The 16067-nt window shown below is 36.6% G+C and overlaps 1 protein-coding gene across 6 annotated transcripts in view; it reads right to left on the minus strand.

The window, feature by feature from the left end:
• LOC127444436 (guanine nucleotide exchange factor DBS-like) overlaps nt 1–16067 on the minus strand; it is a 104332-nt gene that overhangs the window by 14674 nt on the left and 73591 nt on the right. For all 6 annotated transcript variants that reach the window (XM_051703811.1, XM_051703810.1, XM_051703809.1 and 3 more), the window contains exons 5-18: nt 14748–14867; nt 14474–14590; nt 11773–11922; nt 10512–10636; nt 9832–9946; nt 7655–7774; nt 4013–4204; nt 3729–3920; nt 2170–2329; nt 1485–1540; nt 1126–1205; nt 430–496; nt 217–332; nt 47–116 (exon numbers count right to left, since the gene is read on the minus strand). In XM_051703811.1, the coding sequence (XP_051559771.1) occupies nt 47–116; nt 217–332; nt 430–496; nt 1126–1205; nt 1485–1540; nt 2170–2329; nt 3729–3920; nt 4013–4204; nt 7655–7774; nt 9832–9946; nt 10512–10636; nt 11773–11922; nt 14474–14590; nt 14748–14867 (1680 nt within the window). The remainder of the gene's footprint in view (nt 1–46; nt 117–216; nt 333–429; nt 497–1125; nt 1206–1484; nt 1541–2169; nt 2330–3728; nt 3921–4012; nt 4205–7654; nt 7775–9831; nt 9947–10511; nt 10637–11772; nt 11923–14473; nt 14591–14747; nt 14868–16067) is intronic.

Here is a 16067-nt window from a genome sequence, read left to right on the forward strand (position 1 = left end):
TTCTTACAAAACATTAAGACAGAACAACACAGGATGTAAGACTCACCCTCTCCAAGAAACATCGGCCTACCAGCTCAGGGTAATCTGTGTATGCCTCCAGTTCACGAAGAAACGTCCTAGAAAACAAAAGAAACAAAGGTAAGGGAAATGAAGGTGTTACAGGTTTATAAGACTTCATCTGAAACTGAAACAGAGGGATTGAGAAGATTCACTCACTTCTTATGGAAGTGGTATATCTCAGGCATGTTGCCAAAGAGGACGTCCTTCTTATGAAGCAGTGTGTTGGGGATTAGATGAGACATGGCAGGGTTGTCCATCTCTGCTGCATAACCCTGAAACAACATTAATTTGCTAAGTCAAATAAAAAAGTTGCAAACATAAACGGACATGATCTGCCCTTTAGTGGTGAAGGGTGTCAGTGCAGCTCACCTCAAGCACACAGAGCAGCTCCTCTACATACGCTCTCTCCGTTTCCAACAGCTCATTCATCACATGCCTGCAGGGGGTGCACATTACATTAAGACCTTCAAAACAACACAATTGCCACAGTTATAGCTTAATTTCCTTTAAACGAATAGTTAACCCGAAAAGGATAATTCTCTCATCATTTATTCACCCTTATGCCGGCTCAAACTAGTATGACTTTCTTTTTTTTCTGCAGAACACAAACTAAGATATTTTGATGGAGATATGAGGTGTTTTTGTCCATTCAATGCAAGCCAATGGAGTCCAACACTTTTAAGCTCCAAAAAGGACAAAGGCAAAAAAAGGTAATCCATATGACTAGTGCGTAACATGCGTCAAGCGCGAAGAAGTGTAATCGAGCTTCAAATTATGATGGTCGAGGAGACTGCTGATGTCGTGATTCAATGTGAAAAAGGAGTTACATTTAGGCCTGTTTCTCACCCAAAACTGATCTTATCACTTCAGAAGACTTGGATTAAACCACTCGAGCTTTATGGATTACCTTTATGTTTTTGGTTTTTTTGGGGCTTGAAAGTGTTAGACCCTATTGGCTTGCATTGAATGGACAAAAACAACTCATACCTCTATCAAAATATCTTCGTTTTAGGCATTAGGTGAACTATTCCTTTAAGTCTATTTGCAAAAAGACCCCCGACTGACCGTCTGAGCACAGCAAAGTTCTCCTCTTCTTCAGAGACAGAAGGGTGTCTGCTGCCATCATTCTGCAAGTGTGTCTCTCCCTGTCAATACAAACACTACAATGTGTTGATTTCAATGTATACAACTTGCATACACATACAGTGGCATGAAAAAGTATATTGAAACTTAATAATAATTTTACGAAATGATTATAAAGTCCTACAAAGAAATTTAGTTTTCTGGAAGACTTTTATTTGAAAAGCATTATTGAGAAAATGAAAGTACAAATAAAGAGCAATAAAAAGAAATTAATGTAAAACGAATGCATAAGTTAAGTTACATGCAATGAAATACTTACTAAAAATACTGGCGTTACGTACCTTTCTGCAGTTTCCATTGATGATATCACCCTCTATAGTGTTCTCCCTATGAGTTACTGTAGGTTAAAAACACATTAAGATTTATATTAAAATAAAAAAAAAATCTCAAAGGACATCATATTACCCAGATGCAATTGCAAACCTGCAGTTCTCTATTTCAACATTAGAGGGAAGCAGAGTCAACAAAGCTGGGGTCTGCAATATTGGTATAATGTGAATGAGTGACCATAAGCAGCTAGGCATGACAGTGTGTGTGTGTGTGTGTGTGTATGTGGATGAGCGTTACGGGACGACATTGAGAGGACACAGAGTCTACTGCACTGCAGAAAAGAAAACCCACTGCTGAATTGCTCTGTTGAGTGTTGCTGTATTGAGTATTTACCCCTCTGCAATAAATGCACTACTCATGTAATATTCATCAGGGTTTATTAGGTAGTTCATTTTGATTTAATACAGTCAGCTAAATAATTTACATATTTAATCCTTTTAGGTATTCAAGTTGACCAATCTTAAGGTAAAAACGTTTGAAGATGGGTAAACATTTTTCCAGTGTAGATATGCACATTAAATTGATATTATATTAAATCAAAACATAAATTTCAAGCAAATATGAGTGTTTGAATGATTTAAAAAGGCAGAATAAAAAGCTATAAACCTAATACACAAAAGGTGAAGGGGGGGTTACCCGGAGAGGAGAGGGGTGCTTTGATGATGGCCTCTGGACGAGGGGCGACGGGCTGCACGGGTCGTGTTTGTTTGGCTGCTAACTTCTTTAGACTGACCCTCCTCTTCTCAAACATTTCTTGCATGGACTGCTGCTTCTGAAACACTCTGTCCACCTGAACCTGTTTGAGTAAACCAGCAAAGAGAAAATATTAATTTGACTAATACTGTCAGAAACACAGAAAAACATCACACATGACATTTAACTATATTGATGTCCTCTATAACACTGTTAATGATACTTTAAAAGTGATCAATAGCACAATACAAGTCCAAATAAAACAAATATGTTTTCAGACAGCGCAAGTTCTCATGTGTTGATTCAATTAAGTTTATACTAGCTCAGCTTGACAGTTTTTTTTTTTTTTTTTTAGAACCCCTTAAAGGGATAGTTCACCCAAAAATGAAAATTATCTCGTCATTTATTCACCCTCATGCCATCCCAGATGTGTATAACTTTCTTCTGCTGAACGAAAACAAAGATTTTTAGAAGAATATTTCAGCTCTGTAGGTCCATACAACACAGAAGAAATCCACATGACTCCAGTGGTTAAATCCATGTTTTCAGAAGCAAAATGATAGGTGTGGGTGAGAAACATATCAATATTTAAGTCCTTTTTTTACTACAAAGTTTCCTCCCTGCCCAGTAGGTGGCGATATGCACACAGAATGTGAATCACCAAAAACAAGAAGAAGATTGTTAAACTGAAAGTGGAGATTTATAGTAAAAAAAGGACTTAAATATTGATCTGTTTCTCACTCACACTTATTGCTTCTGAAGACATGGAATAAAACCACTGGAGTTTTCTGGATTACTTTTATGCTGCCTTTATATGCTTTTGTAGCTTCAAAATTTTGGAAACCGTTCACTTGCATTGTATGGACCTACAGAGCGGAGTTATTTTTCTAAAAATCTTTGTTTGTGTTCAGTTGAAAAAATTAAGTCATACACATCTGGGATGGCATGAGGGTGATTAAACAATGTGAATTTTCATTTTTGGGTGAACTATCCCTTTAAACTCTCTTTCTTAGATGTCCAGAAAAAATTAGGAAGTCTAAAAGAAAAGCATGATAAACAAATCTTTGGCAGAATATGTTCACAATAATGAAATATTACACATAACATTGCAAAACTAAAGAACTGAGCTTCCTAATGACACCTAGATTTAGCTTTTATTCCTCTCAATAGCTGAGATATTACACAAAACTATGCGTGGGATCACAAAATAAACTGAATGCCTATGTACGAGCACATGGCGAGTGCTCAGCTGCGTTAGAGCGCCATCTGCATTTCAGATATGTGTATTACGAAATTTTTTGCAGGAACATAGAGAGCAAGAATCACAGGCTTAAGAGACAGGATAAAAAATATTTATGTTCATCATAAGATTGTTAACATATACAATATTATTTTTTATAAAAAAAAATGGTACTGTAAAATTAGACCAATATTTTGCCATTATTCCACTGTATGTGCATTTAAGAGGTCAAAACCAGTTCATTTTGGTGTTTGTTGTTTACCCTGAAATCTTGCGTGAGCACAGACTCATAGTCCCTCCAAACTCCGCTCAAATCTGTCAGCTTGTACTGATTGGCTGTATCCAGGTAACGCTCAATCTCCTGTAGTGCTGACTCCGCCCCATCCTGTGATTGACACTTATCCACAGGCTGAGAAGCCAGCAGGTAAATGCCTTCATCACACCATTTAGTGGTCTGAGACAGAGACAACAAAAGGGTGAGAGAGTTAGTGATTGGTGAGATTGTCATTAACAATGATTATTAAGGAATCAAGGGGGTGGGTCTACCTTCTCTAGACATTGGTGTAGCTCCATAGCTTTGAGCAGATGTGCTTTTTTGGCCTTCAGGACCCCACTGATCTCCTCACAGAGAGCCCGCAGGTCAGAGCATTTGGGCAGGATGGAGTCCACAGCATAATGAGATGCTTCAATTAAACTGTCTCCATCACCTGCTAGAGACAAAGCCTGGTCCAAAACTTCCTACAGACAGACAGACAGTGAGAGAGAGAGAAATATAACTACATTGTAATATTCTGACTATGGCAGCAAAGAAAAACAAATCAATACCATTAAACAATTTAAAACAAGGTAACTCAACTTTATTAATTAAAAGGATAGTTCACTCAAAATGAAAATTCTGTCATAATTTACTCACCATAATGTTGTTCCTAACCCATTGCACTTTCTGCTTTGGAATACAAAGGATGTTAGGCAGTATGTTAGTCTCAGTCACCATTCACTTTCATTGCATCTTTGTCCATACAATGAAAGTGAATGGTGACTGAGGTTATCATTTTGCCCTCCTCCTTTTGTCTTCCACAGAAAACAAGGAAGATATAAGGGTTTGGAAAAACATGAGTGTGAGTAAATGGTGACAGAATTTTCATTTGTGGGTAAACTGTCACTTTAAGTCTTTTCTAGTGTCTTTCTGGCTTGTGCAGACGTTGATCTGGAAGAAAGCGTAGTCAGAGTACTGTCAGAACACTTTTTTCCTTACAATGAAAGTGAATGGTGACTGTCATTCTGTCTAATATCTCCTTTTGTATTCCACGGAAGAAAGTCATATGGGTTTTTATTTTCAACACATTTAACGTTGTAAAACTTTATTAATTAGCCCATGATGTAAACATCATACATCTTTAAATGATTTCATTGTGATTAAACCACTTTTTGACCTTATAAATTTAAAGTTATTTCCAATATTACTACTGTTCCATGATGATGCAACGGCAGTACATCCAAAATCATGTAGAAGACATTTTATCACACTAAAATCATGTTAAAAGGTATAATGTTTGTGTCTTGTATAGGGCTGTCGATTTAACGCATTAATTCAGTGTGATTAATTATGTAAAAAATAATGTGTTATAAAATTAACGCAATTATTCATGTCCCCGGATCCAAATAAGGAACATTCCCACCATCGGATCAATTTAAGCTTGAAGTACCACCTGTTTTCATCAGGGGGCAGTAAGCAAAACTCCAGTTCAAACACCTTTTTCCTTTGCTAATAAATTCTTCTAGAATAAATGCTGAGGGATGTAGAGCACTTTGTAATTCTCAACCTCCACAATCAGTTGGGTCTTGTCCATTGTTGTGGTCATACAAATCCAAATGAGGTAAATTGTTGCTTCAACAAAAACAGCAGTCATGCCATGTGCATTTGTTTGTTTATCAGCGAACTTCATCTGATCGGTTAATGTAGTAAAGCCCATACCTCCCTATACATAAACAGGCAAAAGCAAAAGTGGTTTATGTATTCATTCTTTAGTTAATTTGTGGGTGTTTGTATGCAGATTGTAGTGTATTGTAGGTTCGGCTTAAATAATTGTAATTTACTTTTGGTTATTTTCTGAAATCTCCTGATTATTTTTGATTTTCTACACCTAGAGCCATTGAGTCCAGCATGAGCCACACGGCAAAAATAGGCTCAACGATGAAACTATCTGCTCACTACCGCATCTGGGACGTGTCACCTTGCGACTCACCCTTGCAGTGTAATCGGTGTCATCTGTTAATATGGGCGCCGAAACAAAAACGCGCCGCTCATGCCTCGCTCACGGAGGATGTGTGAACCCGGCGTCAGGCTTGCTTGACACTAGCGATAGCACAAGATGAAAAGAAATTCTTGAGTTCAAACATAGCTGGACAGTGCGCAATTAAGGATGCAGGGATCTCGAGACATGTTTTTCTCTATATCAAACTACGTTTAGCTTGATATAGTGACCTAAAAATTTGGTGTTTATGATGCAACACAACCAAAATAAGAAGTGTCTGTCTGAAGCGTGTACATTGATACATCCTTAGAAAAGCCCTTATAATAAATCGATCTTGGACAGATTGATGAATTCAATTGAAAAATGGATTGCTGTTTACTGTAGTCCAATGATTGACTTATGTTCAATAATATAAATATATATATATATATATATATATATATATATATATATATATATATATATATATATATATATATATATATTTTTTTTTTTTTTTTTTTCACCCCTTTTTTCCCCCAATTTGGAATGCCCAATTCCCAATTTGCTCTAAGTCCTCGTGGTGGCGTAGTGACTCACCTCAATCCGGGTGGCGGAGGACGAATCTCAGTTGCCTCTGCGTCTGAGACCGTCAATCCGCGCATCTCATGTGGCTTGTTGAGCGCGTTACTGCGGAGACGTAGAGCATGTGGAGGCTTCAAGCTATTCTCCTCGGCATCCACGCACAACTCACCACGCACCTCACTGAGAGCGAACCACATTATAGCGACCACGAGGAGGTTACCCCATGTGACTCTACCCTCCTTAGCCACCGGGCCAATTTGGTTGCTTAGGAGACCTGGCTGGAGTCAGTCAGCACGCCCTGGGATTCGAACTCGTGACTCCAGGGGTGGTAGTCAGCGTCTTCACTCGCTGAGCTACCCAGGCCCCTTATGTTCAATAATATTGAAATAAACAATATATTGCCTTCAAAGGCCCTTTTTGTATTGTCTTATCAATGCTTTACTTGTCTGCCACAATAATGTAATGCATTTTATCTGAATAATATTTTTTTATATACTGCATATTATATTTATAACTATTTAAATATAACCATTTATAATTATTTTATTATTAAATATTGGATTATTGTTATTTGAAGGGCTTTCTCAGCAAATATTTATGTATGTGATTAATTCAATGAATTAATAAGCATATCATGCAATTAATTTGATTACAATTTTTTAATCGATTGACAGCTTTAATCTTGTCGCTTTACTTTTAACAAAATGTGTATTTTAATGTTTATGGACTGGCCTTATTTGCTTCCATTGTAAGTGCCTCACTGCAACCACGTTTTATTTATTTATTTTTATAAATATTCAAAATTATTTTTGTGGTAATCAACATTATGCTAAAAATGTCGTCGATTGAGCTTAACTTGTGCTGAACCCAGAACATTCCTTTAAATGTTTTTCTTCTGATTACTCCTGCTGAAGTTTGCTGCTGCTTGGCCATTCTGAAAACTTCCCACAATCCCCGTGTCAGCAGACTGATCCAGCATAGTGATAGGTGATTTATCACACTGGGTAGAGTGCCTCCCTCCCTCCCTCCTCTCCTCAGGATGAGGACATTTGGGTAATTTCTGAAATGGCCTCAAATTGCTGTACTAAGCAATTTTATTGAGGAGGAAGAGATTTACATGGTGTATAAAGAACATGTGGCTGTATCTACAAGCACAGGAACATAATTAAGATAAATAAATGATTGCTGGCTTGAAATCTGGATGGATTTCTGAATGGATTGATGGATGAATGGATGGTGTCACTTGTGGCCTTCTTTGCGGTAGTATTCCTTAAGTCATTTCACACACATTGCATTTGAATAATAATAATAATGTCTTAGGAATCTCAAATGAAGTAAATACATCATATGACAGCAGTGTAATACTTACACATGTTCTCTCCTCATGATTGGTCAGCTCTTTGAGGATATGTTCAGCATGGGCAGGGCTTATTCCTACTTCCGAGAAGCCTGATAGTCTGTCAAACGCCAAATCTAAATGAGCTTTGATCTGAAACACAGAGATACAATCTCATTACATTGACTACCATAATGGGGTTTATTTTGTGATAATAACTGACTGGCTGAATGTACATTATCCTGCTTATTACAGAGCTGCTTTGCAAAAACAAAAAAGATAAATAGACATGATATATATATATATATATATATATATATATATATATATATATATATATATATATATATATATAACTACTTTATTGTGTGAAGAAGGACACTGCAAAGTTGTACAAGAGACATGAAACCAACAGAACTATGCAGGAATTTGTTTGCCTGGGACAACGTCAAATATACAGTTTTAGTGGTTATTATACAAAAAGTTGCAGAATGCAGCGATTTACCAATCAGTATTAAGTATTCTAGAGCAGCAGTTTCCAAACTCTTTTAAATTACAGCACCCCTTTTACAGTGTGTTTCCCCCCACGGCACCCCAACCACTGAAAAATATCAATAATAGGGCTGTCGATTTAACACATTAATTTAGTGTGATTATATAAAAAATAACGTGTTAAAAAATGAATGCAATTATTCATGTTACTGAATTGTATTAAGTAAAATTCCTACCATCGGAGCAAATCAAGCTTGAAGCACCACCTGTTTTCAGCAGGGGGCAGTAAGCGAAACCCCAGCTGTCGTACAGACAACAAACCACACATGGGCTTGCTTGACACCAGCAACAGCAGAAGATGAGAAATGTTCTTGCATTCAAACACAACTGGAGGGAGTGCAATTCTGAATGCAGGGATCTCGAAATCTGTCACAGCATCCTTAAAGCGCGGTGTTTATGACACGACGCAACCAAAGCGAGACAATCTGAAAGTATCTGTCTGACGCATTTGTACATAAATGTGTCCTTAGAAAAGCCATTATAATAAATATATCTAGGACAAATTAAAGAATTCAATCCCAGATAGCACAAATACAGTACATCTCCGAGATGTCCGTTTTAGAGATTTTCATCTGGAAAACATCACAATCTAATTAACATCTGCTAAACATCTTAAAAAGATCAGATTTACAAACATTATAAAAATAAACGACTCAAAGACATCTGCTGAATGTCTTATTGACATCTGAGACATACTTACTGATATACATCTTATAGACGTATTGCAGTTGAGCAAACAACATAAAAATATGTCTACCAGATGTACATACACACACACACATCTAAAAAACATCTGGGTGATCTGGGCGTGTGCTATCAGGGATTGCAAAATGGATTGCTGTGGACTGTAGGCAAATGACAGGCTTATGTTCAGTTATATGGAAATAAACAATATATTGCCTTCTAAAGCCACTTTTTGCTTTGTCTTATCAATACTTTACTCGTCTACCACAATAATGTAATTCATTTTAATTATCTTAATTATATGTGAGGGCCTTTCTAAGCAAATGTTTATATATGTGATTAATTGCGATTAATTCCATTTATTGATCGGCACATCATGTATTTAATTGGATTAAACATTTTAATGGATTGACAGCCCTTATAAATAAATAAATAAATAAATAAATAAATAAAACAAATGCTACTGATAATACTCCTTTTTTAAGATTAATATTAATGTACACTTTAACAAATTAAATTAAAACAATGTAGCCTTCAGGTGTTTCTCAATTAAACATTGTTTTAAGCTTTTAAAGCAATATTTCAAGAGCCAGTGATAGAGAACAGTGCTTTAGGCTTTTCCAGCAACAGCAGCAATTAAACCTTAAAAAAATCTTACTATATAAAAACATGAAAAAAGTAATTTAATGCAAAATAAAACTACTTGAATTATTGACTGTGATTATTAGATACACATTAATACTGATTCAATGCAGTCAGCGTGTGACTGAGAAGCAGACCTGTCATTGAAATTTATCAGGCTTACAGCTACTAAAGTTATCCAGCCACGGACGGTGAATGCTTTTCTCTTTTTCTTGGCAATATTGTTTGATTAATATTAACGATAGGCCTATAACAGACAGCAGCAGTTCTATTAGGCTGTATTTACACATCGTCCCTATCTACATTAAGACTGAACAGTCTGTGTATCTCACCTCCCTGAAGTTCTGTTCAAAAAGCCGCAATTGCAGACATTGCTCCAGCTTGGTCTTATGTTTGTCCCAGAAATCATCAAACGCTGTTTCAGTCTCATCTAACTGACCCAGCAGCCTATAAAAGATAGAGAGAGATAGTGAGAAGAAGAGAGAAAAAGAGGAAGAAAAAACAATAGTAGAGAGGGTTGTGTTTATTTTCACATAAGAATGAAAATTCTGCTACTTTCATTGCAACTCTTTTTTTATACACTGAAAGTGGATGGCGACTGAGGCTCTCGTTCTGCCTAATGACTATTTTGTGTCTGTCCACACTCCCTTGCAAACAAATATAGCCATATCTAGATTATTAAGGCTGACAGTTGAAGCCTGTGGATAGTAACACACACAGACAAGCTTCCAGACCCCAGAATGCTTCATCACTAGGAGGTCATGCGAGTAGAACTGCACCTCAATATGTTACTGTCAACTTATGCTTTTTTCCCATGCATATGTCTGCCTATTACTGTATAATATTAACCAAGTGGTTCATCTTTTTTCGTATGCACAAACACAGCTGACCAGAACAACTTCATCAGGACAGAAACCGGGCAAGAACACGCAGAGGTTTGTTGTTGTATTGTAACCATCTGCTCTCTCCTTTTTTGCATTGCAGCACAGAAGCTGGTGACACACACACACACCTCTGAACAGTGGCCAGGTTCTCCAGTTCATCCTGGTTCATGGTGTAATCTCGATCTTTCACCAGTGGCTCATTGATGCTCTCCAGCAAACGTCCTCCCTGACAGAGAGCAATCCTCAAGTCCTCCTGCACACACACACAGGAATATGAAATAAAAATGCTATTCAGTCTGATACCACTGAATGTTGAACCAGGGTTATTTATCGAAACCCATTTAGGGTTTGTTTATAGTTTATGGTCATGTGACTAATCCATATTAAATTATTAATCATTATTTATGATCAGTATTGGCTCTAATTGGATTACATGGGAATTAGTTACTGTAATCTGTAATGTAATGCATTACATTTTAAATTACTGTAATCAGATTACAGTTACTGAAAGTAATTACTTTAAGTACGTTACTTGGGTTACAAATATATATAAAAAATATTTATGTGTAATACAATTAATCTGTTTGCATTTCTGTGACAGTTCTGTACACAAGGAGAAAATAGATATTATTTAGTGTTTCAGAAATAACTTAATAGTAAAGTAATTGGTAATGTGATTACTTTTTCAATTAAGTAATCAGCAAAGTAATCTTATTATAATTTTAGAGAAGTAGTTAGTCATTTGTTGTGGATTACTTTTTTAATTAACTTACCCAACACTGTTTATGATCTTACCGCCTCTATTGTCAGAGAAAAATATACCCAATTTTGAACTGTGGTGCATTATGTAATCTTTATTTATCTGCCTACGAGAGATCAGAAATAACCAAAAAAGCTAGATGCAGTGCAACGAATAGAACAGAATACATGTGTCTTGAGAATTGTTTTTTTTAAAAATGTGTTCTTTTTAACTTGATAAGGTGTTTAAAAAACTGCAGCGCTCCTGTGCAAGATGATTAAAAACAGCAAAAAGAGGTCTAACGCATGTTTAGATAGAAAAACTATTGAAAAACAGCACCAAAACAAAGGTTTCATTATTTTACTTGTGGGAAATTCACATGATTGGTTGAGCTATGAATGTTGCTATGCTGGGCTAGTATGGATACTCTAACAAACAGAGCAATGATTTGATAGTGTTACAGAGCCACAGTGTATACAATTTTCTGGGAAATCGACCAACGAATGGTTCACTCATAGTTGTTTCTGCATATTAAGCTGGGATAGAAGTATTTTTAAGTTGAAAAAATGACAAATTACACACATCAGCTTTAACTTTACTTGTATTTAAACCAGAATATTCTTTTGAAAGCCACGCAGTTGTTTTCTGACCTTCATCTTGTCCTTCTTCTCAGTGTGGATGGTCAGAAGGTTGGATGTGGCCTCTACATCATTGGGCAGCTCTGTTTCTGCCAGCTCTGTCCCAAATGACTGAAGAATCTGTGCTGTTTTCTTCACCATCAGGGCAAAACCTTCAATGGCCTACATGAACAACACAAACCATAAAGCAGTTACATTACATTTACATTTATATATTTGGCAGACGCTTTTATCCAAAGGACTTGCAGTGCATTCAATGTCTACATTATGTCAGTTTGTGTGTTCCCTGGGAATCAAAAGCACCATGCTTAACCAGTTTAGCTACAAGAACAGTGCATATTAGCATATTAGAATGCAGGCAAAATCAGTACACTCATAACAGCAAGTTACCCAAGCACAATCAAACAAATAGAACACCAACTCAATCACGCAATGACTGCCAAGTGTTCATGTACACTACAAACAAGTGCACAGTACTTAAAACACTGCAGCCACAGATCAATACAGACATGCTGAAAATCAATTAGTGATTACTTAAAAGCAAGTCCACAAATGAAACGGGAAGGAAAGCAATTGATTTGCTTGAAGTGAATACCAAAATCCTCCAACTCGTTCTGAGAATGGAGGACTCGTTTATGCATCATTACAGTGATTAAGAGTCACCATACTGTCATGCTAATATTAAGAATGCAGTATGTATACTGTGCACAGTATGCACATTTTAATTATGCATGGAATACAGAAATGACTTCTGACATTTGGCAAAACATGCAGTATACACCAAGAGCACACTGTATCTCACAACGCAGTTTCACTTGACTTGACTTTCGAGTGTGACAAATTAATTGGAATAACATCATTCACAATTTGTAATACCTATTTTTAAGAAAGTTTCGACTCTTAATTCTGACTGAATGTTTAAAGTCATGGTAAGATGCCAATAAACGTACACATTTTATATTAAATTAATGTTCTGGGTCCAATACAAGTTAAGCTTAATCGTCAGTAATATATTTGACTCGTCCCTTGTTTATTAAAAAAAATAAAAATTGTATGCGTTTACAGTATGGCACTTACAATGAAAGTAAATGGGGCCAGTCCATAAATGTTAAAATACACTCTGTTTCAAAAGTATAGCCACAAACATAAACATTATACGTGTTGACATGATAAAATTGCTTACAGGTTTTACTGTCGCAATAACATGACATGGCACAGTTGGAATATGGGATAAATGTACACTAATAAGTAAGGGATTTTATTACACTAAAATCATATTAACAAGTATAATTTTCACTTCTTGTTTACGTCTTGACGTGTATGGACTGGCCCCATTCACTTCCATTATAAGGGTTTACATTGTGCCTTACTGTAACCCTGATTTTTTCTTTCTTTTATTTTTATAAATGGTAAATAAATGGTAAATTTTTTGTGGTAATCGACGTTATGCCACAAATGCTGTCGACTGTGCTTAACTTGTATTGAACCCATGACGTTCCTTTAATGTGCCAAGTTGAGACATTGCTTGCTACTGAAAACACCCTACACAGTTATAGCAGCTGTAATACTTGGAGTGTCTTTTATCCTATCACAGTTGTCGCCGCTTATTAAAAGCAATATGCCACTCAATGCTATGTGTTACAGTTACTTTACCACACAAAGTGATAGTTCACCCAAAAATAAAAAAAATCATCATCATTTACTCACCTTCATGCCATACCAGATGTGTTATGACTTACTTTCTTCTACTGAACACAAAGATTTTTAGAAGAACATCTCAGATCTGTAGGTCCATACAATGCAAGTGAATGGTGGCCAGAACTTTGAAGCTCCAAAAAGCACATACAGTCATCATAAAAGTAATCCATAAAACACCAGCAGTTTAATCCATGTCTCAGAAGTGATATGATATGTGTATGTGAGAAAAAAGAAATCTACATTTAGGTCAAATATACAAATCTGCCCACTAGGTGGCGATATGCAAGACGAATGTGAATTGCCAGTAACAAAAGAAGAAGAATGTAAAAGTGGGATTGATCGTAGAAAAGGACTTAAATATTGATCTGTTTCTCACCCACACTTATCATATTGCTTCTGAAGATATAGATTTAACCACTGGAGTCATATGGATTACTTTTATGCTGCCTTTATATGCTTTTTGAGCTTCAAAGTTCTGGTCACCATTCACTTGCATTGTATGAATGAACAGAGCTGAGATATTCTTGTAAAAATCTTTGTGTTCTGGTGAAGAAAGAAAGTCACATCTGAGATGGCATGAGGGTGAGTAAATTATGAGAGAATTTTCATTTTGGGGGAACTATACCTTTAAGGGGTTTTTTAAGAATATGCTAAAATTACTGAAATACACTGATCAGATCTGACCAATGGACACCTCTTGCTGATGTAACCATGTAACAATCTGAGGTTAAAATGTTTATTTAGCACACTGTCTACTATATCACATACTAGTATTTTTTTTAATAGTATACAGTATAGAGTATACACTGTGTATTATGCAGAAGGCTAGAATTTAATTCCAAACAATCATACACACACTGTGTTTTGGAAGTTTGTGTTGACTTGCTCTCTCTTTTAAATTATTTCGATATTTCTTTTAATTTGTTTCTATAATCCGTTCATTGATCTACTCACTGTGCGGCTTATAAATGCAAATAGTCCTGTGTACTGTAGTGGAGAATGGGTTGGTACTCACGGTGCGGTGTGAAATCCATTTCTCGTGGCAGTACTCCTGCGTGCCGCCCAGTTCCTGAGTGAGTTGTGTGCGGTCGATGTAACTGTGGAGCTCAGTCACAGAGCTGAGCATGATTACCTACACACACAGTTCATAATGTATTCCTTCTCTTATGACACCATATAATCCATTTCATTACGCTCTTCATTAACCACATGACACACAATCACACACTGAGTCAAGTGTGGCAGTTTGTATCTGTTCATATACATAGGTGTGTGTGTACTGTACTTACCGGCACTTTCATTTTAAACTCATCCTTGTTTAACTTAAATAGTATGTCTGAGATGGTCCGCTGGAAGAGTGTTGTGGGTCTCAGTACCAGCACCAGCTGCAGGTTTCCTGGGAAAGAGCCCTGCAGAACACACAAACAAAAAAACGAAGAAAACTTCTCACAACGTGGATAAAACAACTATATCAAAATAAATATTTTAAATACCCAGGTTCATTATAGTAAGCCACTGCATTTGACTGGTACAACCTCTCTCCCTCCCCTTCATCTACATCTACACACACACACTTCTACAGTCTGTTACCATGACAACTTAATTCTTTGAGAAACCAGATAGGTGTAACAATGGTCTCACATGTGTCCCTGAGCACTCTTTTTTTTTTTTTTTCTCTCTTGCTCTCTCCTGTGAGTGAATGTATGGACACACGGGCCCCTCTCAGAGTGCCTGTGTTTATAGTCTCTTCATTAAAATGCCTCCCACTGGGCAGCATGTCATATCACAGAGTAGAGGTGTTTGTGTAGTCGGCGGTGAGGGGGTTCTGACAGCAGAATATCCAGTAGCCTGCCTGTGTCTCAGCGTAACTGACAGTGTGTCGGTCAGTAAGCAGTGAAGCAGAGATCCTGCATTAACACACATCAGTCATCAGATATTTTATGATCTGACCCTTAAAAATTACTTATAATATGGCTCAATCAACAGCATTTATGACATAATGTTTATTACTACAAAAATTAAGTTTAAAAAACAACTAAACTCCAAGTATGAGCAACAGTAATAGGAAAGCATCAATAATAAAAAGCTGAGATCAAGTTTCATTAATGCATTCCAACTGAACAGTCTCTGTATTCAAATGCATACAATTGCTTAGTCATTCTGACCACAGAGCACAAATAAAATTCTTGAGTTGCAATTATCACAACTGAGATTTGTTATGAACACTTGGACCATCCCAAGATTCACAATCACATTTGTACAGCTCTGCGGGAATCTGCCAACATAAGATAATCCGACAGTGGGCTGATCTCACAGTCTGCCATGCTGAAATGCCTCCAGCTCTGGGTTTCGAGGGAAATGTGTTTATACCCCCCCCCCCCCCCTTTTTTTTTTCTTGGACAGTGTTGTTGTTTGTTTTTGCTCTCATTTAAAAATGAGGAAAGAGTGGGATTCAAGGGCTAACGAGACTAATTGGCATGGTGATTGGGCAATGGTTTGGTTCCAGAGTGGACTTCAACACAAACATGATATGAATAAGATTAATTAACCCACCACCTGAAAATGTTTATTTCATATAAAATATTTAGCGGCTTTTAACATTTTTTTAA

Source organism: Myxocyprinus asiaticus, chromosome 7 (genome assembly GCF_019703515.2).
Source record: "Myxocyprinus asiaticus isolate MX2 ecotype Aquarium Trade chromosome 7, UBuf_Myxa_2, whole genome shotgun sequence".
Classification (NCBI taxonomy): Eukaryota; Metazoa; Chordata; class Actinopteri; order Cypriniformes; family Catostomidae; genus Myxocyprinus; species Myxocyprinus asiaticus.